Here is a 24,969-nt window from a genome sequence, read left to right as displayed (position 1 = left end):
ACATTAGTCTGCAGAAATGCGCCGTTTTCTACTGCTTTGCTCGCAGTGTTCCATCTCCATCCATGTCCTCTGCAGGTAAGCCAAGATTCGGAGTTAGCTAGGCTAATAACGAATTATTACGAATAGGCTAATAAATAAAATATAATTGCTTAGCTAATTGTTTAGCTACAAATATATTTGAAAGATGACAACTTTTTATAGATCGTCAGGCTGAGGCTGCAGCCACCATGTCCCAGCCCACCCCTCCTCCCTCTACCACCACCGGTCCCAGCCAAGCCCAAAGTCCCTTCACCCTAGCAGCTAGGAAGGATGACAGAGGTAGGGGGGACGAGTGTCACAGGGCTGTGACCCAGTTTGTTGTCAAAGGCCTGCACCCCTTCTCTACAGTGGAGTCCAAGGGCTTTAGGTAACAACTAATCATTCAGTGTATATAGTTTTTTTTTTATCTTACATTTGTTGTTTATTATAAAAAGTATAATTCAGACACATTTAAAACAGTGTTGCTGCTGTTGCTGAAGAAATAATATTTATTTATTATATTTATTTTAAGGCCGGGCCGTTAATGGTGTTACCGGGCTAAATTAACGGCGGACTCTTATTGTGCGATAAAAATATTACCGCTGTAACTGAGGGGTACAATTCCCTGACTGTATGTGGTAGTATGGTATCATTAAACCACTACCGCTTTATGTACTTTAATTACTGGCCATACAGTACATGATATATAAATATGATGAACACTTCCCACAATGAATCGGTTCCACACAAAGGTGTAATCAAGTATTTATTGCAGCAAAAGGTACATAATATACTTCTCTGTATTTTACTTTGGATGCGCTTATAAGGCAAAGGAAGGTGCGTAGGCAAATCAATAATGAATGTCCATTCTCTGGTTACGCAGGAGGTAATTATACAACCTGAATCTTAGGGAATTATATCTATGGTACACTAGTAATATATAGCGGGAGATACTGGAAGGGTCCCCCCGGTTGTAAGCCAGCAGGGGTAGAGGATCTGTCGGTAGTAGAGAGTCTGGTCAACGATGACTAAGGAGACTCCAAGTACAGGAGACGGTGCAATAGTCTCTTGATCCACAGACGAATACAGCTGTTCTCCGTAGACTGTAGCTCCACAGTGAAGAAAGCTAGCCGGCCTCAGGCTCTCTGAGGCGCAGACTCGACTGGTCTCCTCACAGGGTAAATCCAACACGTGTAGGCGTCGGCGATTCTCCTCTCCATAAATCACAGGACCAAAACAAATATAATCCAGCCGCAAAGGGCTATGTAGTCGTCGGGTAGATTAATCCAGTGTACATGTCCACACGGTTCTCGTCTAGGTCTCCTCGGGTGAAAGCGCCATGAAAGCAGCCCAGCCTGGATAAGCACTCTAGCTGATACGAGGAAGCGTTGGTGATGCTGGTCACTGTAGAACTTTAGCCGCACGATACACTATACACAAATAGACTATTACTGACTTAATAGAAATATGTCGCACTCGACGGTATAGCGCCAAACTCTGACAATTCAGTTATTAATTCGCACGCGGTCTCAATGCTCTATTTTGGGGCCAAACAGGCCATACTTCACCGCACGGAGTATCGTGGGTGAGGCTTCAACTTATTGGGTAACTCTACTTCTGTATTCACCTGCGCCATATTTATATGCACGGCGAACAATCTAGTGCCAACCTCATTTCTGTCTCGTATCCCTGGGCAAGGCCGGGCATGTACAGACATGTCTTGACGGTGGCCTTGAACCTGACTCCGGAGGCATGGCCCCGGCGCCTGTGGACCGCTGTCCAATAGGAGAATGAAATATTATGGTCTGTAATAGGCTAAAGGGATATTCCGTGTATATGTACAAGGAATATACAAGGGATATCAAATGATATACAAATACTATGCAATATATATCAATCAATAAATATATATATTCGGTTTAATCTGATCCTTTGTAACAGCCGCCTCCTAATTAGTCCCACCTAATTAGCTAAGCAGAGACAGATTAACCGCACTGTCCACTACTCAATGTCTGTTGTGAGGGGTCGGGCAGTTCACAAAGTCATGGGGTCATGGTCGTCATCGATAGTATCGGGGAGCCTTGGCAGTTCTATTAGCCTCGCCACGGGTCGGGTGTAGATCCGTCCTTGGACGAGCACTTCGGCTGCTCGGACCTTTCCGTCGGCACCGGTGATCACTTTGCTTACGCGGCCAGCCGGCCACATAGCTCGGGGTAGTGACTGGTCGATAATCATGACGACTGTTCCTTCTGTCAAATTGTCTCTCTCTTTCACCCATTTCTGGCGGGTCTGTAGAGACGGTAGATAGTGGAGTAGGAAGCTGTTCCAAAACTTGTCAGCCAATACTTGACTGTACCTCCACATTCTTCGGCCGTTCGCTTCTTCAGGCCTGTACATTGTCTGTGGTAGCGCGGGGTCCAGCCGCCCCATCAAGAGTGTGTTGGGGGTGACTGGGTCGACATCTGCTACATCACTTGAGACATAACCGAGGGGCTTTGAGTTCAATACTCCCTCGATCTCCGTGAGGACTGTCATTAGGACTTCTTCCGCCACGGTCTGGGCCCCAAGCACGGCGTACAGGGCTGTCTTTATTGAACGTACTTCTCGTTCCCAAGTTCCACCGAAGTGAGGTGCGTTCGGGGGATTAAACTGGAAGTCAATCTGGGATGGAGCGAGGTGGGTCTTAAGTTCTGGGCCCATAGCTTGGAAGCTCTCTCTCAGCTCTCTTTCTCCGCCTTTGAAGTTTGTCCCGTGATCAGACAATAATATAGACGGTTTGCCTTTCCGCGATGTGAATCTTCGGAAGGCCATAAGGAATGAGTCTGTGCTCATGGTTGGAAGGAGTTCTATATGCATCGCTCGGGTGGTCATGCATTTGAATACAATACCCCACCGCTTCTCGGTTCCTCTTCCTTTCTTTATATACAGCGGGCCGAAACAGTCCATACCGGTGGAGTGAAAAGGCTTGTCGCCGAGTCGGAGGCGACAGGGAGGTAGGTCAGCCATCCGGGGTATACTGGGCTGCGCTCGCCACTTACGACAGTCTAGACAGGTTCGCTGGAAGCGCCGCACTGCTTCTCTCCCTTGCAGTATCCAATAACGACGTCTGATCTCCGCGAAGACTCTCTCTGCCCCGGCGTGATGCACATCCTCGTCGTATTTCTTTATGATCAGCTCTGTGACCTTGTGTCGGCTGTTTAAGACTATCGGGTACTTGACGTCATCCGGTAAGCCTGGAGCTCTCCGCAGACGACCACCCACTCTGATGAGACCATGGGCGTCGCTCTCGGGGGCTAGGTGGAGCAGTCTGCTGTCTGATGGGACGGGCTTTGCTCCCTGTAGACAGTCTAGCTCATCGGGGAACGAGTCTCTCTGGGCTCGTTGTAGTAGAAGAAGTTCTGCTTCTTCGTAGTCAGCTGCTGTAATGTCAGTAGTGAGCTGAACCTCTGGGTGGTGCCACAGGAATGTCTTTAGCTGCGCACTCTCTAGGGTGAGGCAATCGTCTATGTCGGGGTCTGTGGAGACGAGTGTGTTCAATCCACAGAACATAGATTTCTTGTTTTCGGCCTCCTCTTTACTCGCTTCCCGTGGGGTGGGTGTAGGCCACTCTTCTTCCGGGAGCTTGAGGAACTCTGGCCCGTCACTGTATAGGTTGTGACGGGTGAGGTCATCCAGGGACATTCCCCGGGTGATGACGTCAGCTGGGTTGTGTTTTGTGTCCACATACCTCCAGCTTGCTACTTCTGTTAAATCTTGAATCTCTGTGACTCTGACTCCCACGAAGACCTTGTATCTGCACGAATCAGACCGGATCCATGTGAGTACTGTCGTGGAGTCTGACCACAAGATTGTTCTTTGCACCGGAATGGTGAGTTCACGTTGGATTAACGTGGCGAGTTGCGCTCCTGCTAGGGCTGCGCAGAGCTCTAGACGCGGGATAGATTGTTGCTTTCGTGGGGCTATTCTTGAGCGAGCCAGGATGAAAGCAGTATGTATTTCCCCTCCCTCCTCTCGGGCACGCAAGTAGGCCACCGAACCGTAGGCTACTTCGGAGGCGTCGCTGAAGACGTGCAGGTCTATCTGGCACGTCTCCGGCCTCACTGTGGGTGGGAAGTAGCTGCGGCGTATGTTGACACCTGGGAGTGAGCTGAGTTCCGTCTCCCACTCTCTCCATGTGGATGCAAGGTGTTCGGGTATGGGGTCGTCCCAGCCCTGGTCCTTGTCCCATAACGCTCTTACAATCATCTTTGCCCTGGTGGTGTAAGGTAGAATACATCCCAACGGTTCATATTGTCTGGCGAGTGTTCTGTATACACTCCGTCTGGTGGTCGGTAGTGCAGTCGACCTTCCCTGCTCCTTGGTCAGGGGTGTGTGTTTATAATGGAGCGAGTCTGTTTTGAAGCGCCAGACTAGTCCTAATGTCATTTCTTGGGCTTCTCCTGGGATGGTCGCCATCCAGGTCTCGCTGCTTGCTGCCTTGTCCTCGGGGGAGAGGCTGCGCAATACTTGCGGGTCGCTGCTGGCCCACTGCCTGAGATCAAAGCCGCCTTTGATCAGGGAGGCGCGGAGCTTGAGTAGAAGGGCCTCGGCTTCTTCTGGCGTCGAGACGCTTTGCAGACAGTTGTCCACGTAGAAACTATTTCCTACACTTTGTCGGACCTCTTCATCAGCTGCTGGGTCCTCTGCGACGTGCTTTTGCAGTGCAAACGTAGCACAGCATGGGCTGCATGTGGTTCCGAAAGGGAGGACTTCCCATTGATAGATGGCTGGTTGCTCATCCCCGATCCTCTCTCTCCATAGGAACCGCAGCAGGGGCTTGTCCTCCTCCACTAGTCTCACCTGCAGGAACATCCCTTTGATGTCGCCGCTGATGGCCACCTTGTCTTGGCGGAAACGTAGTAACACGCCTAGTAGAGAGGGGCCGAGTGTTGGGCCGGGCAAGAGCTCTTTATTCAGATTTTGTGATCCGATCTGGTAGCTGCAGTTGAACACAATACGATCCTTGCCGTTATGGTGGACTTTGTGGTGCGGCACGTACCATGATTCGGTCGTCTGATCGGCCTCTTTAATGTCAATTTTCTTTATGTGTCCCGCTGTGATTAGCTTGTTAATCTCAGCGCGGTACACCGTCTCTTGAGCGGGGTCTCTGGCTAGGCGCCGCTCTGTGTTCAATAGATACCGCTCCGTCGCTTCTTTTGGGGCGTGGAAGGTAGGCATACCCTCTCGCCTCAGGAGTGGAGTTGCGTATCTCATCACTCCGTTGACTTTGACTCTCTTTGTCCCCTGCTCGAGGAGGGCTATAGCGTAAATGTCTTCCTTGGAACGAATGTCTTTCTTTTCATTCTTAAAGGGCATTGTCTCTAGTGTCCATAGCCTCTCGACATGCTGTAGGAGGGTGGTGTCTTCTTCTGTCACTCTGGAGTGGAGGCAGTTAGTGGCTGCTGTTCGGTTAAGAGACTTAGCGAGGGGGCCTTGTAATGTCCATCCTAGGTGGGTCTCCACTGCTGCAGGACAGCCTCTGGGCCCTGTGTGGACCCGGTCTATCGGGACGATGAGGTCTGCATGGTCGGAGCCTATCAGCAGGGTCGGGGTGGCACCGTCTATGAGCGGTATAGGTAGTTGACGCAGGTGCACATATTTATCCATCAGCTTGGCGATGGGGTAGGTGTACTGCGACAGGCCTATTTCTTGGCTGGTGAAAGCATTAGTAATCCTATACCGTCTCTCTGGCTGCCCGCTTGCTGCGATAGTGAAGGAGACATTCTCGCCCTTTATCGTCTTTAGATCTCTTCTTATTGTCCGAATCGTCATCTGGTTTTCGCTCCCCCGCAGCCCCAGCTGGGCCGCAGCGGACGCGAGGAGAAGGGTCTTCTCTGACCCGTCGTCAAGGACGGCGTAAGTGTCCATGACCTTATCTTGGTAACTCAGTGTTACGCGGACCACCTTTAAGAGCACCCGGGCGCCCCCGCTGCTGGCGGGGTCAATGTACATAACACTTGCCTTTGTGCTGCTTGAGGGTGCATGCTTTCTTCTGTTACTGTCGTGTAGGACATCTAGGTGGGCTCCGTCACACCGACTACACCTCTTCTTTAAGCGGCAATCGGCTGCCATGTGACTGCGCGCACATCGGTAACAGCGTCGGTTGGACTTTATCCATTGACTCACCTCGTCGGCGGTCATCTTCTTAAACGTGTCACATTGTGACAACCAGTGTTCCTTTTCGCAGTACGGGCACACCATCTTCCACTTCTCTTTCATCGAGGGGGTACTGTGGTTCTTGCTGCTCGGTACTGATTCTGATTGGTGCATGACGGTCACCAATCTTCGGCCATCGTTTGCTCTCCTAGGTCCCTCTCTGGAGCTTGGGGTGCTCCGCATGAACGTATCCAACCGTAGGCTGTTGACTTCTCTCGCCAGGAAGTCGGCTAGGTCTAGGAGGGATGGCTCGGGACCGTTAGGATCACGGTGGTCTCTTTGCCGCCTGAAGCGCTCTTGTCGGGCGGGCGGAAGCTTCTCTAAAATCCTCTCGACATTAGAGTTCGCGTACAGTTTGTGCATACCCTTTTCTCTTTGCGCCCCCAGCATCCCTACCAGGGATTGTACCTTGATAGACAGGTCATCTAGTGAGCGATTGTCTGTGGCTGGGGGTAGGCGGTCAATATGCCTTATCTCTTGTATTACGTAGTCCCATATGCGTCCATATCTTTGGTCGAGTGCTGCTAGAGCCGCTGTGTATGGGGTAGTAGAGGTGGCATAGGCCAGCGCTATATTGTGCGCTCGGGGCACCTTGAGGTGCTTCAGTAGGATAGCATACTTGTACGGTTCATCAGCTACATCGGACATCATTGTCTCTAAGCACATTCGTAGCTCCGTGTACTGTGCTCTGTTCTCGTGGGTGAAGTCCGGAAACGTCGGTGTGCCAATGTATGATGCCATGGATGGCTGGCACATCGGTGAGCGTTGGAAGAGAGGCCTCCTAGGCGAGTCTCCTCTTACGCCTCTTGGTGGGCTGGTACCTGCTGGGTACCATGGCCCGCGTATCCAGGTGCTGTTCCTCGGGGCTGGTCGTGCGTCAAGCTCACCCGTGAATTGAGTCGGGGGTCTGTAGCGCAGAGCCGCGGGGGTAGAGCCTGGGCTGTACTGGACCTCCTGGTCCTGTGGAGTACTGTGCTGCTGTCGGGCTTGACTCTCCTCCTCTCCCTCTTCTTCTTCCTCTGGCAGGTCCTCTAGATCCTGTAGTCGTCTATTTAGCCTCTCCGCGGTGTAGACCGTTTCTTCCTTGTAGCTGGGTCTCACTTGGACCGGTCGGGGAAGGGGTTCGGAGGGGGGTATAGGCTCTCTCTGGTGGTCGGGCTCAGGGTCGCTTGATCGGGTAGGGGAGGGTGCCCTTGACCCTTGTCTTGACGAGGCCCTGGAACCCCGTGCGGAGGGAGGGGGTGTTGCCCTGGTGATCAGCTGCTCCATTATCTGCGCTTGTAATCGGTCGCGCTCGGCTTCGCGCTTGGTGAGAGCGAGGTCGCGCTCTGCTTCTCTTTGGGCACCGGCAGCGGCGCGCTGGGCTTCGGCGGCGGCGCGCTGGGCTTCGGCCCGGTCCCTTACCATATTCTCTTCCGTCTGAAGGTGTCTAATCTCTAGACGTATACGATCTTCGTCGCTCCGTTGCTGCGCCTGAAGGCGTTCTCTTTCCATGGAAGAATGTTCGCGCTCACTAAGCGTCTGTGCTTGGAGTCGATCGCGCTCTGTGGAGGCTGCTAGGCTGGCGAGGAATGCCTGTGCCAGCATCTTGTCCGCCTCGCTGGGGGAAGACGCTGGTTGAGGTGATCCGCTCCTGGCAGTACTCGTTGGAGATCTGTTCTCCTGTGGCGAGTCCTGGAGATCCATCTCCGGGGTGCTCTCCTCTTCTTGTAGCGGGTAGAGTTCCATCCCTGGAGGGCTGTCTTTATCCTGGAGCTCTCCGGGGACTACTTCTTCGGTCTTGGCGGGGGGTAAAGTCATGTCGGGTCCCTCCTGGTCCCTACCGTGAGCTTGGTCAGTTACGTTAGAACCCACTAGGGTCTCTATTGGCGGGGTAGCCTGGTTGATAGGGTCGGACATAATTTTACTATCTACTTTTTCCGCGTTTACCGTCTGTAGAAAGCTAGGTAGTATATTGGCAACGTAATCCTCTAAGTACTGAGGTGTCTGCCGTCTACGCTGCGGGCGATCTACTTTAGGAGAACCGTTTTGTGGAGTGTTCATCATAGGCCATGTCAATATTAATACCACTATATTAATATTACGCTAGTTACCCTCCGGCTCGAAGGACCAATTGTAACTGAGGGGTACAATTCCCTGACTGTATTGATAAGTATGGTATCATTAAACCACTACCGCTTTATGTACTTTAATTACTGGCCATACAGTACATGATATATAAATATGATGAACACTTCCCACAATGAATCGGTTCCACACAAAGGTGTAATCAAGTATTTATTGCAGCAAAAGGTACTAATATACTTCTCTGTATTTTACTTTGGATGCGCTTATAAGGCAAAGGAAGGTGCGTAGGCAAATCAATAATGAATGTCCATTCTCTGGTTACGCAGGAGGTAATTATACAACCTGAATCTTAGGGAATTATATCTATGGTACACTAGTAATATATAGCGGGAGATACTGGAAGGGTCCCCCCGGTTGTAAGCCAGCAGGGGTAGAGGATCTGTCGGTAGTAGAGAGTCTGGTCAACGATGACTAAGGAGACTCCAAGTACAGGAGACGGTGCAATAGTCTCTTGATCCACAGACGAATACAGCTGTTCTCCGTAGACTGTAGCTCCACAGTGAAGAAAGCTAGCCGGCCTCAGGCTCTCTGAGGCGCAGACTCGACTGGTCTCCTCACAGGGTAAATCCAACACGTGTAGGCGTCGGCGATTCTCCGCTCCATAAATCACAGGACCAAAACAAATATAATCCAGCCGCAAAGGGCTATGTAGTCGTCGGGTAGATTAATCCAGTGTACATGTCCACACGGTTCTCGTCTAGGTCTCCTCGGGTGAAAGCGCCATGAAAGCAGCCCAGCCTGGATAAGCACTCTAGCTGATACGAGGAAGCGTTGGTGATGCTGGTCACTGTAGAACTTTAGCCGCACGATACACTATACACAAATAGACTATTACTGACTTAATAGAAATATGTCGCACTCGACGGTATAGCGCCAAACTCTGACAATTCAGTTATTAATTCGCACGCGGTCTCAATGCTCTATTTTGGGGCCAAACAGGCCATACTTCACCGCACGGAGTATCGTGGGTGAGGCTTCAACTTATTGGGTAACTCTACTTCTGTATTCACCTGCGCCATATTTATATGCACGGCGAACAATCTAGTGCCAACCTCATTTCTGTCTCGTATCCCTGGGCAAGGCCGGGCATGTACAGACATGTCTTGACAGTGGCCTTGAACCTGACTCCGGAGGCATGGCCCCGGCGCCTGTGGACCGCTGTCCAATAGGAGAATGAAATATTATGGTCTGTAATAGGCTAAAGGGATATTCCGTGTATATGTACAAGGAATATACAAGGGATATCAAACGATATACAAATACTATGCAATATATATCAATCAATAAATATATATATTCGGTTTAATCTGATCCTTTGTAACAACCGCCGTTAATCTATTCTCAAAATTGGGTCTGGGAGCCAATTACATTAGCTGATGTATACCTGATCGAATTACTCTGTGTGTGCGTAGAACACACATATTTTGAATGCCTTCGGCAGACTTCAAATGAGCCATTTTAATCTAGATTAATCTAGATTAACTCCAGGATTGCAGATAGATTAATCTAGATTAAAAAAAAGTATCTATGCCCACCTCTACTTTAAACATTCACTTTAGACACTTTAAACACTTTTTTAACACTACACCATATCTTATCTAATTTATTTATTACAAAAATATTTGCACTACATCTCTACCAAATTTTAGCATTTCCAATTTTGTACTTCATGGATTGACACATTGTCTGATTGATACAGCAGTCTAAATTACTGTATACCTCATGTGCCGGTTCTACCTTCAAATATAAGACAGTCCAAACATTAACATGAACAACTCTCCCAAAGCCACAAACTAGAGTGTGCAGACTCAAACCTGTGACGTCATCAGGTACACAGTCTGGAACTGCTCCACAGACCATCACTGTGAGTGCCCAGGGGACTGTTATGAATATAAAGGTATATTTTCTGACCTTTTCAGAGGAATTTCATTAGCAAACACTACAACAGGAAATACACTTTGGCCCATTTAGAATGTTTATGTTGTCAGGTTTGAGAAGGTCTGTGCAAACTCAAACAAACTTGTCTCCCATTCACTGTCTATGGAGCAGGTCAATACTTTATAACTAATAACAAATTTGATACTTACTCTTATGGCTTTTGGGAGAGGGTAGCTCATTTTCACAAATATTGATTGATATTTCCTATAGACCATGGAAAAGGCATAGTTGAATTCTTAATTTGGGTGTTGTTCCTCTTTAATTCTCTTTGCATGAACCATTACATCAGGTCTCAACCGAATCAGATTAAACTCAGATGACTGTAATAATATCATTATTTTTAAATGCAAATGTCTACCAAGCAAATGTTGGACTGTACAGAAGCCACTGAGTAAACCATACCACCTGCGTGCCTCTGTAAAAACTTTAGTTGCACATTGTTTTACAGTAAACATATGCTGTTTGTATTGTATACAAACAATTGTCATGCATTTTAAATATTGGGGGTAACTGGAGTTGCTGCTGTTTCTCTGTCCAGAACCTAGTATTTATTGTTTGGATATGGTGCTTTTGTAAAAAAGAAATTGCATGGTAATTGTCTAATTTCAATTTAGGGTCACCTTCCACTGAATGCGGGGTACCTCTGCTTTTCTCCATTAGTTAGTTTAGATTAGATAGGTTTCATTATCCCTTTACCTGCCCTCACCCCCCCTTTTCCCCCTATTGCCCCCTTTCCCTAGCCCTCTTGACTGTAAAGCGACCTTGGGTTTCCTGAAAGGCGCTATAACATTTTTATTTATTATTATTATTATTATTACAGACTGTATTACACACATACAGTACAATACTGTATTTAACCACTGAAGGCTGAGAACCTCTGCATTACAGACACAGTATTACACACATACAATACTGTATTTAATCACTGAAGGCTGAGAACCTCTGCATTACAGACTGTATTACATTTACATTTAGTCATTTAGCTGACGCTTTTATCCAAATCGATTTACAAGTTCTGTACGACAATTCAGCAGGAAGGGTACAACTCTTTCAGCCGAGTAACGATGTTCATCAAAGTGTTACAATGTTCATCAAAGTGTTACACACATACAATACTGTATTTAACCACTGAAGGGGTAGAACCTCTGCATTACAGACTGTATTACACACATACATTACTCTATTTAAAGGAGACATGCATTGCTATTCCTTTCACTATTTGGGCAACTTTACACTATGGAGTCTATGGAACACATCTGTAAAGTTTTTTTCAAAAAAATTCATTGTTTTATATTTTTAACCAAGTACTCTAAAGCAAAAATGTTCCACTTCAAGATTTCAAGCTGTTTTGTGTTGGGCTCCGCCCATAAGCGCTTTGAGTGACAGTCACCCACAGTCTGCGACTGGCTGACAGAGAGAGAGAGATAGAGAGATAGAGGAGGGAGGGGGATACTAATTAATTTTGCCGCAGGGGGGCATAATCCCACAGGACAATGCATTGGTAACTTGTTTCAAATGACAATATATACCCCTGTGAATATTATTGCATGGATCGGAATATGGGCGTGCGCGTGGGAGCGTGCGCAACGATATTTTGACAGTGATATGCGAGTGCTCCCGACTGCGGGGGAGAAGCTCCATCCCCGCACGCACACACATTTACACACACTCCCGCCGGTCGGGAGGTTGTGTGTGTCCCTCTCCCTCTCTATCTCTCTCTCTCCCTCTCTATCTCTCTCTCTCTCTCGCTCGCTCGTTCTCTGCTGTCTGTCGGCACCCGCGCACGTCAACCCATTTGAGGAAGTAATTCCACTCGCTCTGTTGTTGAGCGAATTGTTGATTGTGGGCGGTGACTACAACCAGTGCCTTACTCACGTCAGCAAAACAGTAAAATCAGAATGGCTTAGTTGAGTGAGGGAGGATCTCGTGAACTCGAGACTAGACTGATGAGCACTGGCGGACTCAGGGGGGGGGGCAGGGGGGACCGCCCCCCCTGGTGCCCCCACGGTCGAAAAATGCGCGCTTAAGTGCCCTTTTGAGAGAACGAAATTAGAGGATGTGCCCTATTGGTGCCCCCACAGTTGAAAAACGCGCACTTAAGTGCCCTTTTGAGTGAAAGAAATTAGAGGATGTGCCCTATTGGTGCCCCCACGGTTGAAAAACGCGTGCTAAAGTGCCCTTTTGAGTGAAATAAATTAGAGGATGTGCCCTATTGGTGCCCCCACGGTTGGAAAACGCGTGCTTAAGTGCCCTTTTAAGTGAAAGAAATTAGAGGATGTGACCTATTGGTGCCCCCACGGTTGAAAAACGCGCGCTAAAGTGCCCTTTTGAGTGAAAGAAATTAGAGGATGTGCCCTATTGGTGCCCCCATGGTTGAAAAATGTGCGCTAAAGTGCCCTTTTGAGTGGCGAACAAATTTGAAGGTGTGCCCTATTGGTGCTCTTCCAATGGTCTAAACTTGACCATGTGCCCCACGGTTAAATAATATCACGCAAAAGTTCCCTTTTGAGTGAAAGAAATGAGAGGACGTGCCCTATTGGTGCCCCCACGGTTGAAAAACGCACGCAAAAGTGCCCTTTTGAGTGGCGAAAAATAGAAGGTGTGCCCTATTGGTGCTCTTCCAATGGTCTAAACTTGACCATGTGCCCCACGGTTAAATAATATCACGCAAAAGTGCCCTTTTGAGTGAAAGAAATGAGAGGACGTGCCCTATTGGTGCCCCCATGGTTGAAAGACGCGCTAAAGATGGGGCGTTCAGGGGTCATGATGAAAGTGGTACATCTTTGAACAAAGGGAATTTCCTTGAACTTGTACAGCTACTTGCAAAATATGACTCCACCATCAAAATGCACCTTGATAAAATCAATCACTTCCAGTCTCAACAGAAAAATCACTGTTGTCCTACAAGATACAGAATGACATAACCAGTGCCCTTGCCACCTATGTCAGAAGAGTAATTCTCAAAGAAATGGAAGATTCCAAAATATTCTCCATTCTCTTGGATGAGACAACTGATGTTTCTCATGTCGAACAAGTGTCCTTTGTTGTTCACTTTGTCCATCAGATGGAAATCAAGGAGAGATTTTTACAAGTTTGTGATGTAAGTGGAACAACAGCAAAATAATTGGAGAATGTTGTAATGACATTCCTTGAGGAGAATGGATTAAAAGTGGAAGACATCATGGGCCAAGGCTACGATGGAGCTGCAAATATGAGCGGAAGCTACAACGGTCTGCAGTCGCGAATTCAGAGCCACAATGAGAAAGCTTTATACGTGCACTGCCATGCCCACTGTCTCAACCTGGTCTTGGTGGAGATTGCCAAATCAAGCCAGCATTTTGTTTGGTTTTTCAATTTAGTTGAAAATCTGTACACTTTCATATCCAGATCTCCAAAACGCCACGCTGCGTTTGTGAAAATGCAACAGACCATGTACCCTGGCCAAAGACTCTGTGAACTGAAAAGGCTGTCTGACACACGGTGGGTGTGTAGAGAAGATTCTCTGAGATCCCTGAAGAAGGTCATTTCTGCTGTGGTGAAGCTGCTTCAGAACATGGCTGATAGTGATCCACCAGACTCTGCAGCAGGTGATTTTGAATTTATGCTATGCATGGAGATTGCCACACCTGTCTTCAATGAGACTGCCATCGCATCTGCTTCACTTCAGAGAAAATACCTTGACTTGTCAGCATCATGCGTGGAAGGAGTCATACAAAGAGTGAAAGCAATGAGGAAGGATGAGGAGTTCAAGGTCCTTTTCTCAAAAGCAAAAGGGCAAGCAGAGGCAGCAGGCATTGAGGTGCCAGAAGAAATACCTGGACAAACAAGACGCAGGAAGGTACCTCAAAGGTACAGGTATAGCTCTCAATCTGCTACGGAGGACTACCAAGTCCAAGACTTGGAGGAGCACTACCGGGGAAAGGTGTTCTTTACCTTTCTTGACATACTCTCCCATGAGCTACACCGAAGATTCAAAGGGAAGGATGACACGCCTACTGGGTCAATCCTATCAGGTCTTCACTGCCTTACCATCTCAAGTCACTGGAAGGGCATGACAAACGACACAGCTGCTGTATCTGTCAGAGATGTGTGCCAGTTTTATGATGTAGAGGAAGAGAATGTTGTCACCGAACTCAAGGTATTCCACTCTTCATATGCTCTCCCCTCCAACAATGTCAAAGCTGCGCTTAAGTGCCTTAAAGATAATGATGTGGAATCTGTTTTCCCAAATATAACCATGCTCCTCAAAACATATGCTACAATACCAGTGACAACTGCTTCAGTAGAGCGATCATTCTCTAAACTGAAGCTGATCAAAACCCAGCTCAGAAACCGATGTGGGGAAAAAAAGCTCTCTGATCTTATGCTGCTTTCAATTGAGAGGGATATCCCAATTGATCATAATGAGGTCATTGACATATATAAACAGAGGACCAAAAGACGAATTCTGCTATGACTCCCCCACCCACCATCTCCCTTCCATTGCAGCAATGGAGAGCCAGCACATACAAATCTGTCCATGAAAATAACCAACATATTTTCATTAGAGGTGATAGAGGAGAGGACAGAGGATGGCAGGAGGGAGGAGTCAGGTGGTACAATATAGTAAGTTTAATGGAGAGAATGGGGAAGATAGGGAGGGGGAGGGAGAGAAAGAGAGGGAGAGAAGGAGAGGACAGGAGGAGAGGACATGATGAGAGAAGGAGAGTAAAGGACAGGAGGAGAGACGGAGAGGAGAGGACAGACAGAGAGGAGTGGACAGGAGGAGAGAAGGGGAGTACAGGAGGAGAGAAGGGGAGTATATGAGGAGAGAAGGGGAGTACAGGAGGAGAGTAGGGGAGTATAGGAGGAGAGAAGGGGAGGAGAGGACAGGAGGAGAGAATGAGAGGAGAGGGGGAGTACAGGAGGAGAGGACATGAGGAGAGAAGGGGAGGAGAGAGAAAGGAAGAAGCTCAACGGCACTCGAATTAACTTTAACTGTTAAACTGTTTTATGAAATAAAAATGTTAAAGGTGTATTGTTCCCTGTGTGTTTTTATCATATAGGTGTGGTTATACTATTAATCTGGATTGTCTATGTTATTCTAATGTTAATCTTAATCAAGGATGAAGACTATTTCATCATACATGACGCATCATAGCTTTTTGCTTACTGATGGGGTCCCATGTTGTGCAGTAGGTGCCCTTTTTTTTATTTTCGCCCCTGCCCTTCAAACAGCCTGAGTCCGCCACTGCTGATGAGTCAAAATGAGAATTAGAGAAACAGACCCCATTGATATAAACCCCCATTGCTAGGAAACAATGCTAAACACTGGAAAGGGCCATTTATAAGACACAGAAGCTTTAACAATGGTTGCATTGGTTTTGATGTGTTTTGGTGTCAGATTCAGAAGCGGCAATCCAGTGGCAGTATGGACGACCGTCCTCTGATGTGGGCGAGGGACTACGTGGAGTCGCTCCATCAGAACTCCAGAGCAACACTGCTGTTTGGCAAGAACAATGTCCTGGTTCAACCGGTGGGTGACTAACTAACCAGTAAAGAGAAATAACAGTGATGATTTAAATGTCATGGTATTCAAGGAGCGCTCCCAACATTTTGGGAAATACACGTGTTCTGATCCCTGTTCAGATTTCATTGCTGGTAGTGCAATTCTAGCATTCTAGGTAGTGCTTATTTTCCTTAAGTTTCGTTTTCATCCTCCATCCAAGTCATTGATAAGCGAGGGGTGTTTTAGAACCATAGCCATAATTTAAGATATAGTTTAGGCGTTTGCAAATGTTCCCGTCCTCCCATTGACTTCCTTAAGGCCTCTACATGCTACAGCTACTTCAAAGCAACTGCAACACAACATCAGCGCGATTTCAACGCGGTTGTTGCAGAGGGTCTTGTAGAGTGTGTTGCGAGGATGTTGCGTACATCTCCCCCAAATCTAATCTAAACAACCGTTGCGTTGATATTGCGTAGCAGTGATTGGTTGGTTAGCGAATGGGGGCGGGGCTGTCATAGAATAATATTGGTCCCGCAGAATACCATCCTCCATTGTTGTAGCCAGCCAGCTAGCGTTGAATTGATGCTATTTAATGCCATCATACCTAACTAATGTTAATGTCATTCAGAATTTATTAACATAGCTACAACAACACACAGTAACGTTAATATAATTACATGCATCATTGTTTACAAGGACTGGACACGGACAAGTTAAACGGCAATCAATTAATTTAATATAACAGGAAGTTCGAGCTGCATTTTCGTGCCTACAACCACAGCCACAGGGATATATCCAGCTTTGACGAGCTCTCTCTCCTCCTGCCGATTAAATTCAGCAGCTCTTCCTCGACCTCGAGTGCCTGTAGCTGCCTGCATTTTCACAAAGGCGTCCACCCCTGCTGCTAACTTAGCTAACGTTAAAACTAACCTAAAGTTACACAAGCAGAATACATCACAAATACTTCCGGTCGGGGGATTTCAAAATAAAAGGGCGACGTCTAAAAGCACCGGAAATACGTTTATTTTGTACATTATCTAACGTTAACACGAACCTAAACTAATCTAAATCTAAAATAAACGTATTTACGGTGCTTTTAGACGTCGCCCTTTTATTTAGAAATCCCCCGACCGGAAGTAAAAAAGTATGCTTCTTTTTCTGCTTGTTATCAATGGGTTGGTTGAGAAGGGAAGTTTCATCTATCAGGGAACCTAGCTACATCCGGGGTACAATGTTGCATAGGCTGCACATCGATGTTGCAGAAGCATAAAGGCAGAGTGTCTGCAACACCGTTGCTTTGTCGATGTTGTGTTGCAGTTGCTTTGAAGTTTCTGTAGCATGCAGAGGCCTTTACTGGCACGCTAGCCCTAATATGGTCAAAGGGGCGTGGCTTTGAATGAGTTAAGGTAATGAGCATTTTGTACATGGAACTATTTACATTGTCATTATCATTTAATATGCATATATATACTGTGTGGAATATATTGATACTGTACATGCTTTGTATTGTATTTTTCAGTTTTACAGAAACGACAATTAGTAAAGCCACACCTTTTTCAAGAACATGGTTTTATTGGATTTTTTGTTCGCTATCTGTCTAGCCTTGCTCAGACGCGCAATTGCGAGGACAGAATAGTAAAAGGACATCACACAGTGGGCGAAGCAAGTGGAATCGTACTGTAATCAGCATTCTACATCCATAGCTCTTCAAAGCAGCATCAAGTGGACAGACGCACAATGGAGCAAGAAAAAGTGGAACAGATGCAGAAAACTTATGAGATGAGGTCACAAGTTTCCAGCTCCAAATCAATAGGAAGATCAAGCAGGTCTTCAGCCAGCATGGCAGCAACAAAGCAAGAGCTAAAACAGAGGCAGCTTGTGTACAGGTCTCATACGCTGAAAAAGAGGCAGCTATGATGAGGGATAAAGCTCAAATCAAAGCCAGTCTGTACGTGCTACAAAAAGAGAGGAATGCCACTGCAGCCTCAGCTGAAGCAGCAGTGTACGAAGCAGCAGCTGAAATGGAAGAGGAACCCCTCGCCACTTTAGCCTAGATTACACCTGAAGATTGTGTTCAACGTACCAGTGAGTATGTGCAGACTCACTCCTTGGTATCACACACTCAGCAACAAACTCCAGTCTCACAGCCACTCTGTCACATCCACACATGCAGAAAGCCTTCAGCTAAATGCATCCCACAGCAGTCCACCAACAAAGGCAGGGAATATTCCATAAAAATTACGCATTGAAGACGAGATGGAAGAGCAGACTATACACGTTATGCCCCTCAGTCAATGCCTCACATACTTAGTCTTAGAGACTATGCATATGAATCACCACAAATGACAGAATTGGCAAAATACCTGGTCAGGAGAGAGATGGTGAGTTCTGGGCTGTTAAAATGTGATGGGAACAGAGGCCTGGAGAGGGGAGGCGGGGAGAGAAGCAGGGAGCCGGAGAGGGGAGCTGGACCCGGGGACCAAGGCCAGACGAGGGGGGGTGGGGGCGGGAACAGAAGCCCGGAGAGGGGAGGCGGGGAGAGAGAACAGGGAGCAGGAGAGGCGAGCTGGACCCGGGGACCGAGGCCCGACGAGGGGGGGGTGGGGATGGGAACAGAAGCCCGAAGAGGGGAGGCGGGGAGAGAAACAGGGAGCCGGTCAGGGAGCCTGGAGCCAATACCAGAGGGTAAGGACCACGCAGCAGGATCCCGGACGAGAGACCCTCCAGCCGCCGGACTAGGGACCGGATCAGGAGAGCCGGAACGGAGGTGCGGCGGCGATGACAACCCCGGAGCAGGATCCAACGCACACCCCGGCGAAGACCACGGTGAAGACCATGGCGAGGACCACGGCGAGGACCAAGGCGCCGATCATGGCGTAGGGCTGGACCAGACGGGGAGCCACGACCAGTCGAGGAGCCGGGAGCCGGTGTAGCAGCCAGACCAGGTGTAGAGGCTGGGCAGGACGTGGAGACCGGACCGGTCTCGGCGGTGAGGTGTGGCGTAGGATCCAGAGATGAGGAGCCTGGAACCGGTGTAGCAGCCGGAGGGGGAGCGGTGACAGCCGGAGCTACACCGACCGGAACCAGGCTGGTAGCGACAGCCGGATCAGCTGTGGAGGCCTTGTTAGCGGTACTAGCCCCGCTAGCCCTCTGAGCCTTGCTAGGCCTCGGAGGTCTGCGAACTGCGGGGGCTAGGCTAACCGTGGGGCCTGAGCTAGCTGTAGGGGCTAGGCTACCGGGCGGGGCTGTACCAGCTGTGGACGTTTGGTCAACCTCAGGAATTAGGCTGACCGTGAATCTTGAGCCTAAGCTAGCAGTGGGGACTGTGCTAGCTGGGGAGGCCTGGTTAGCTGCGGGAGCTAAGCTAACGGGCGGAACTGTGCTAGCTGTGGACGTCTGGTTAGCTGTAGGAGCTAAGCTAATGGGCGGGGCTGTGCTAGCTGTGGACGTCTGGTTAGCTTCAGGAGCTAGGCTGACCGTGAGTCTTATGCTAGCTGGCTGGCTAGCTGCGGGGGAAAGCTAGTAAACGGGGTTGTGCTAACAATGGGGAACAGGTTAGCTGATGTAGCTACGCTAGCCATGGGGACCATACCTGGGATTCGGCTGGTGGGTAGGGTAGTAGCGAGCAACCTAAACCCATCCATGACGGCAGCGACGTGGTCGGCCATAACCCGCATCGCTGGCTCCTGTGTCGGACTCTCCGTTGCGACCTTGTCAATCATCTGGAGCAAGAATACCCACTTGGCAGGCGAGTAATGTTCCAGATCACCGTCCACCATGCTACGAATGATCGTCATAGTGTCGGCCACCTTGTCTGCTGTGCTCTTAGATGGTGGCGTAACTGGCATTCTGTTACGATTGGGGGTGATGATGAAGGTGAGAACACAGTATGCAGACAAGGAAGAAGGGACGGAGGCAGAGACGAGGGGTGATGCTTAAAGAAGAGATGTTTACTAACTCAACCAAACTACCAAAACAAAAGGGAGGCACAGCCGGGCTGGCTCTGGAACAAACACGGACTGATCACGGAAAAACAAGAGCACCAAACATTGCTAAGATAACAAACAGAAGAACAAGCTCACTAGACAGGACAACAAACTCACTTGACAGGACATAGGCACACAGGCACGATACGGGAACAACGCGGGGACAATGACGCCACCATGATCCCAACAAACCACAAGCAATAAATACAGACACTAATTAACACTGATTACTAATGGCAAACACCTGGGGGAAGAAGGCACTAGAACTAATACAATAATCAACAATACCGGAACAAGGACTAAACTAATACAACACACAGAATCAAAATGCCAACACAGAGAAAACCTAAACAGACAACACTTCTAACATAGACACTAATTGCCACAACAGAATGTTATTAATATGAGCAAGCAGGGTCAATGTTGACTGCAGCTTCTGCAGATGACCGCTAGATGGCGGCATGACCCTGGGGCATTGATTCTCCTAGACCTGAGCTGGTCTGGGGGTGTAACAGTCCACAATCCAACAGCAGGTGTCCACATGATTTGGCAGCGACTGGAGGACAGTTACGGCTGTCCTGAGGTGATTGAACATGCCCTGCTACAAAGATTGGAGAATTTCCCCAGAATCTCTAACAAGGACAATCAGCGGCTCCAAGAACTAGGAGATGTACTTCTGGAGATAGAGTCAGCTAAGTTGGGTGGGCACCTACCTTGTCTGACATATCTTGACACTGCAAGAGGAGTCAATCCTATTGTAGAAAAGCTCCCACATGGCCTGCAGGAATGCTGGATCAGCCAGGGCTCCAAGTACAAAGAAGACCATCAGGTTTCGTTTCCACCATTCGGTTTCTTTGTAATATTTATTATGCAGCCAAGCAAAGACCAGGAATGATCCAAGTTTTGCATTTTCCACATCCAGTAGCTTGAGCCATTCAAAGCCAGAGAAACCCGTAAGGTATGGTAATCAGACACCAGTGTCAGTAAGAAAAACTGAAGCGTCAACTAAACCGCCAGCCTACCAGAACAACTCATCTGGAAAGAAAACAGATGAACCAAACAATCCTTTGTATCCTATCCAAGCCTATCCACAACAAGCCACACCCGCTAGCAAAGTACTGTGGATTTAGAGGCAAGCATAGATGAAAGGAAAGCTTATCTGAAGGAAATGTTCATCTGCTTCCGGTGTTGTGCATCTAGAAAGCACATTGCTAAAGACTGTAAGGCAGCTGTGAAGTGCAAGGAGTGTGATAGTGATAGACACGTCTCTGCATTACACCCTGGTCCAGCTCCTTGGTCAGTGGAGGCCTTGGTAACGGAGCAAGAGCACGGCGGGAGCGAGAGTATGGTGGGGAACGAGAGAGCACTTCATCGCCTGAAGTCACATCCAAGTGCACAGAAATCTGTGGCAAGATTCTTAGGCCCAGATCATGTTCCAAACTCTGCTTAGTTCATGTGTACCCCACTAACCATCCTGACAAGGCTGAGAGAATGTATGCAGTGTTAGACGAACAAAGCAACTGGTCACTGGTGAAGTCAGAGTTCTTCAACCTGTTTGGCATTAGTGGAGATCCATCCTCCTACACTCCGAAGACATGCTCGGGCATAATGGAGACAGCAGGAAGGCAAGCCAAATATTTCATTGTTGCATCACTCGACGGGCAAACTCAGGTAGCACTTCCCCCTCTCCTAGAGTGCAATATGATGCCAGATGACAGATCTAAAATTCCCACACCTGACATCGCACAGTTTTCCATTCCACCCTTTCCATTCCGCTAACCACGTAGCTGTCTTCCGAACAACAGGAGCCAAGCCTTGAAATGTCTCACTACCCTACAGTACACCAGCTGGTTCTCCGGTTCAGAGTTCTTAAGGCATGCTGAGTCAGAGGTATACAAGGATTCTGGATCCTTTGAGCTTGTGGAGTCGGCAAGGGATGAAGAGTAACTACTCTTGTCACAAAGACTATGGAACAGCCACATTATCACAACCAAGTAGCTCACCAAGGACGTCAGTTCACAGAAGGTGCATTGCGCACAGCAGGACTCTGGGTCGTTGGAGGCAAAAGGCACATTTCCAGTGTAGTCCATAAGTGTGTCACTTGCAGGAAATTGATAGGATGGCTAGAGGAACAAAAAATTGCCAACTTACCTGCAGACAGAGTCACTGTGGATCCTTTATTCACCTATGTAGGCCTAGATGTTTTTGGGCCATGGAATATCACATCCTGCCACACTAGAGGGAATAGTGTTAAACAAAAGATGGGCTGTGATATTTACTACTTCTGGAGGTTATAGAGTCAATGTCTACTTCCAGCTTTGTAAATGTCTTGCATTGATTCCTGTCAATTAGAGGACCAGTCAAGCACCTCTGGTCAGACAGAGGCACAAACGTCATTGGAGCCTGTAAGGAATTGAAAATCAACGTTGATGATCCAGAGATCAAAGGATACTTGCTGGACCAAGGCTGCACTTGGACCTTCAATGTGCCTCAGGCCATGTCCAGTCTAAAACGATTTTGGTCGTTTTAGGCAAAGTATTTGATCGTTTGCACCGTTCTGCCACACAGAGCTGTGTTCTGGCAGCCTGAAGACGATACCAGCTCTAGAGTGCGCAATTCTGAAGACACCCCCCATTGCGTCACCATCTTTACAAGCGATACGTGTCTTCTCCTGAACCGATGACGCATAGCCCACCTCTCCCTTACCCTGCTTGTGAAAACATCACAACAATGGCATGTACAGCTATTGAGCTTTTACAGCTTTACATATGCTGTGCTCTATCTGTCTGAAGTGGAGCGGGGCTGTGCTTACACACTCCCGACCGAGGCGCACACACACGCTGTGCTCTCTATCTGTCTGAAGCGGAGTGGGGCTCTGCTGTGCTTACACTTATTACACTGATGCAATACACAATACTAACTAGAGATTAGCGTCACATAGCTGGCCTTTTTCTGAAAACCCAGTTTGCTAATTGAAATGACTGGACACACACAGGGACAAGTTAAACATCAATCAATTAATTTATTCCAACGGGTAGTTTGAGCTGCATGTGAGCCGCGGTCTTTCTCTCCTCTCCTTTGGAAACGAATGATGTTACGTTAGCTTGAAAAGCACAGAACCGGCCGACACAAGTTAAGCTGCTAGCAACAGACAATATAACACTTCCGGTTGGGAGTTTTCAAAATAAAAGAAACGGGAAAGACATTTATTTTGTAAATTTGTGGCACTCACTTATTATCTTGAGACGTTTGCGTTTTTACGGAAACCTTAAAATGAAACGGATCAAAATCGTTTTAGTCTGGACAAGGCCTCATTCATCTCACATGGGAGGAGTGTGGGAGAGAATGATTGGTGTTGTTCGGCGCATTCTTGACGGTCTCCTGCTGAAAACCTCAACCACCCGCTTCACGCATGAGGTATTCTCTGAAGTCATGGCCATAATGAACACCAGGCCTTTGGTTCCTGTTTCAACCAACCCTGAAATGCCTGAAGTTTTCTCACCTGCAATGCGTCTGACCCAGAAAGCCAGTGTTGTGCTAGTTACCCCGGGACTTCGAGCTCAAAGAGCCAGTTGAGACAAGTCCAAAGTTTTGCAGACTGTTTCTGGAAGAAATGGCAGCAGGAGTAGCTTGCGACATTGCAGACAAGGAGAAAGTGGAAAGGAGAGAAATCCAACCTTCAAGAAGGTGATGTCGTCTTACTTAAGGACAGTCAAGTGAGGCGTAATGAGTGGCCTGTTGGACTAATTTTGAAAGCCATACCTAGTGGCGACAACAAGGTTGATGAAACAAGGGACTGCCAAAACATACCTCAGGGCCTGTTACAGAGGTTGTGGTACTCTTGTCTGGACATAAATACTAAATAATAGTGGTATATTTGTTAATATACCAGGCAGGGAATGTTCTGATCCCTGTTCAGATTTCATTGCTGGTAGTGCAATTCTAGCATTCTAGGTAGTGCTTATTTTCCTTACGTTTAGTTTTCATCCTCCATTTAGGTTTCAGTTGAACAAAGATCAGCCTACAGCATGTATGCAAAACAGCTTTGTATTTTTCAAGAACATGGTTTTAGGGCTGGGTATCGCCACTGATTTCCCAAAAAGATTTGATTCCGATTCACAAGGTCTCGATTTGATTTCCGATTCAATGGTTCAAGGATCCCTCTAACATGTTGCATTGTTAAAAATATCAATGTTTACATTAAAGGGGAACTATCTTATAAATGGCCTTTTCCAGTGGTTTGCATTGTTTTCTAGCAATGTGGGGTTGTACCAACACTGACTAGATGTGAAATTCTCATTCAGTCCCATTCCTCCAGTTCAGCTGAGACAAGATCCTCCCCCACTAAACCAAGCCATTCTGAATTGACTCCCTCTCTGACGTGTTAAGGCGCTGATCTGCCACCGCCCGCCCACAATCAACTGTGTTATGAGCAGCGAGTGCAAATAATGCGAAAGCGGTTTCGACAGCAGAGACCTTCAGCTGTTCACACACACGCACCGTGAATCACACACAGAGAACTAGATAAAAAGGATGGGAGGGAATGGGACGACTGGGGGGGAGCTCTCGCTCTCTCTCGCTCGCTCGCTCTCTCTCGTATCAGCACTCGCTGTATCACTGTCAACCTGTTGCAAAATATCATAGCGCACGCTCCCGCGCGTGCGTATTCCGACCCGTGCAAAAATATTCACAGGGTATATATTGTCATTTGAAACAAGTTACCAATGCATTGTCCCGTGGGATTATGCCCCCCGTGGCAAAATTAATTAGTCCCTCTCTCTCTCCCCCAAAGGTATCTGCCAGTGCAGGTGGGTGACTGTCACTCAAAGCGCATTGCGAGTATGGGCGGAGCCCAGCCAAAAACTGCTTGGAATCTGAAAGGGCAGAAAGTGGTCCACCAAAGTACTTGATCAAAAATACATAACAATTAATTTTATTGAAAAAGATCTTACAGATGTGGTCCATAGACTCACAGGAATTATGTAAAATTGCCCAAATAGTGAAAGAAATAGCTAAATAGTTCCCCTTTAAGAATTTACTCTCAAGCAGTTATATGAATGTATTTTGTATTGGAACATTGGCTTTTGCATATGTCACGTCTGGGTGATGTCTCAGTAAGTGGTTTCGTAGATTTGTTGTATTTCCACAATCATTATCTATGTCTGTCACTATAGCCAATGGAAATGCTAGAAATGGTCACATGGGCTGGGAGAACCA

General features: G+C 47.8%; 1 protein-coding gene across 1 annotated transcript in view; it reads left to right on the top strand.

Moving 5' to 3' along the window:
• Positions 1–24,969, top strand: part of sgsm1b (small G protein signaling modulator 1b) — a gene marked incomplete at both ends in the record, with an annotated part of 101,575 nt that overhangs the window by 38,949 nt on the left and 37,657 nt on the right. Inside the window, one exon of the mRNA XM_084324944.1 lies at positions 15,662–15,793. Coding sequence (XP_084181070.1) covers positions 15,662–15,793 — 132 coding nt within the window. The remainder of the gene's footprint in view (positions 1–15,661; positions 15,794–24,969) is intronic.

Source organism: Notolepis coatsorum (genome assembly GCF_963971535.1).
Source record: "Notolepis coatsorum genome assembly, chromosome: 11".
In the NCBI taxonomy this organism is placed as follows: Eukaryota; Metazoa; Chordata; class Actinopteri; order Aulopiformes; family Paralepididae; genus Notolepis; species Notolepis coatsorum.
Note: the sequence above shows the minus strand (reverse complement) of the source record. Positions and strands in the feature narration are given on the sequence as shown.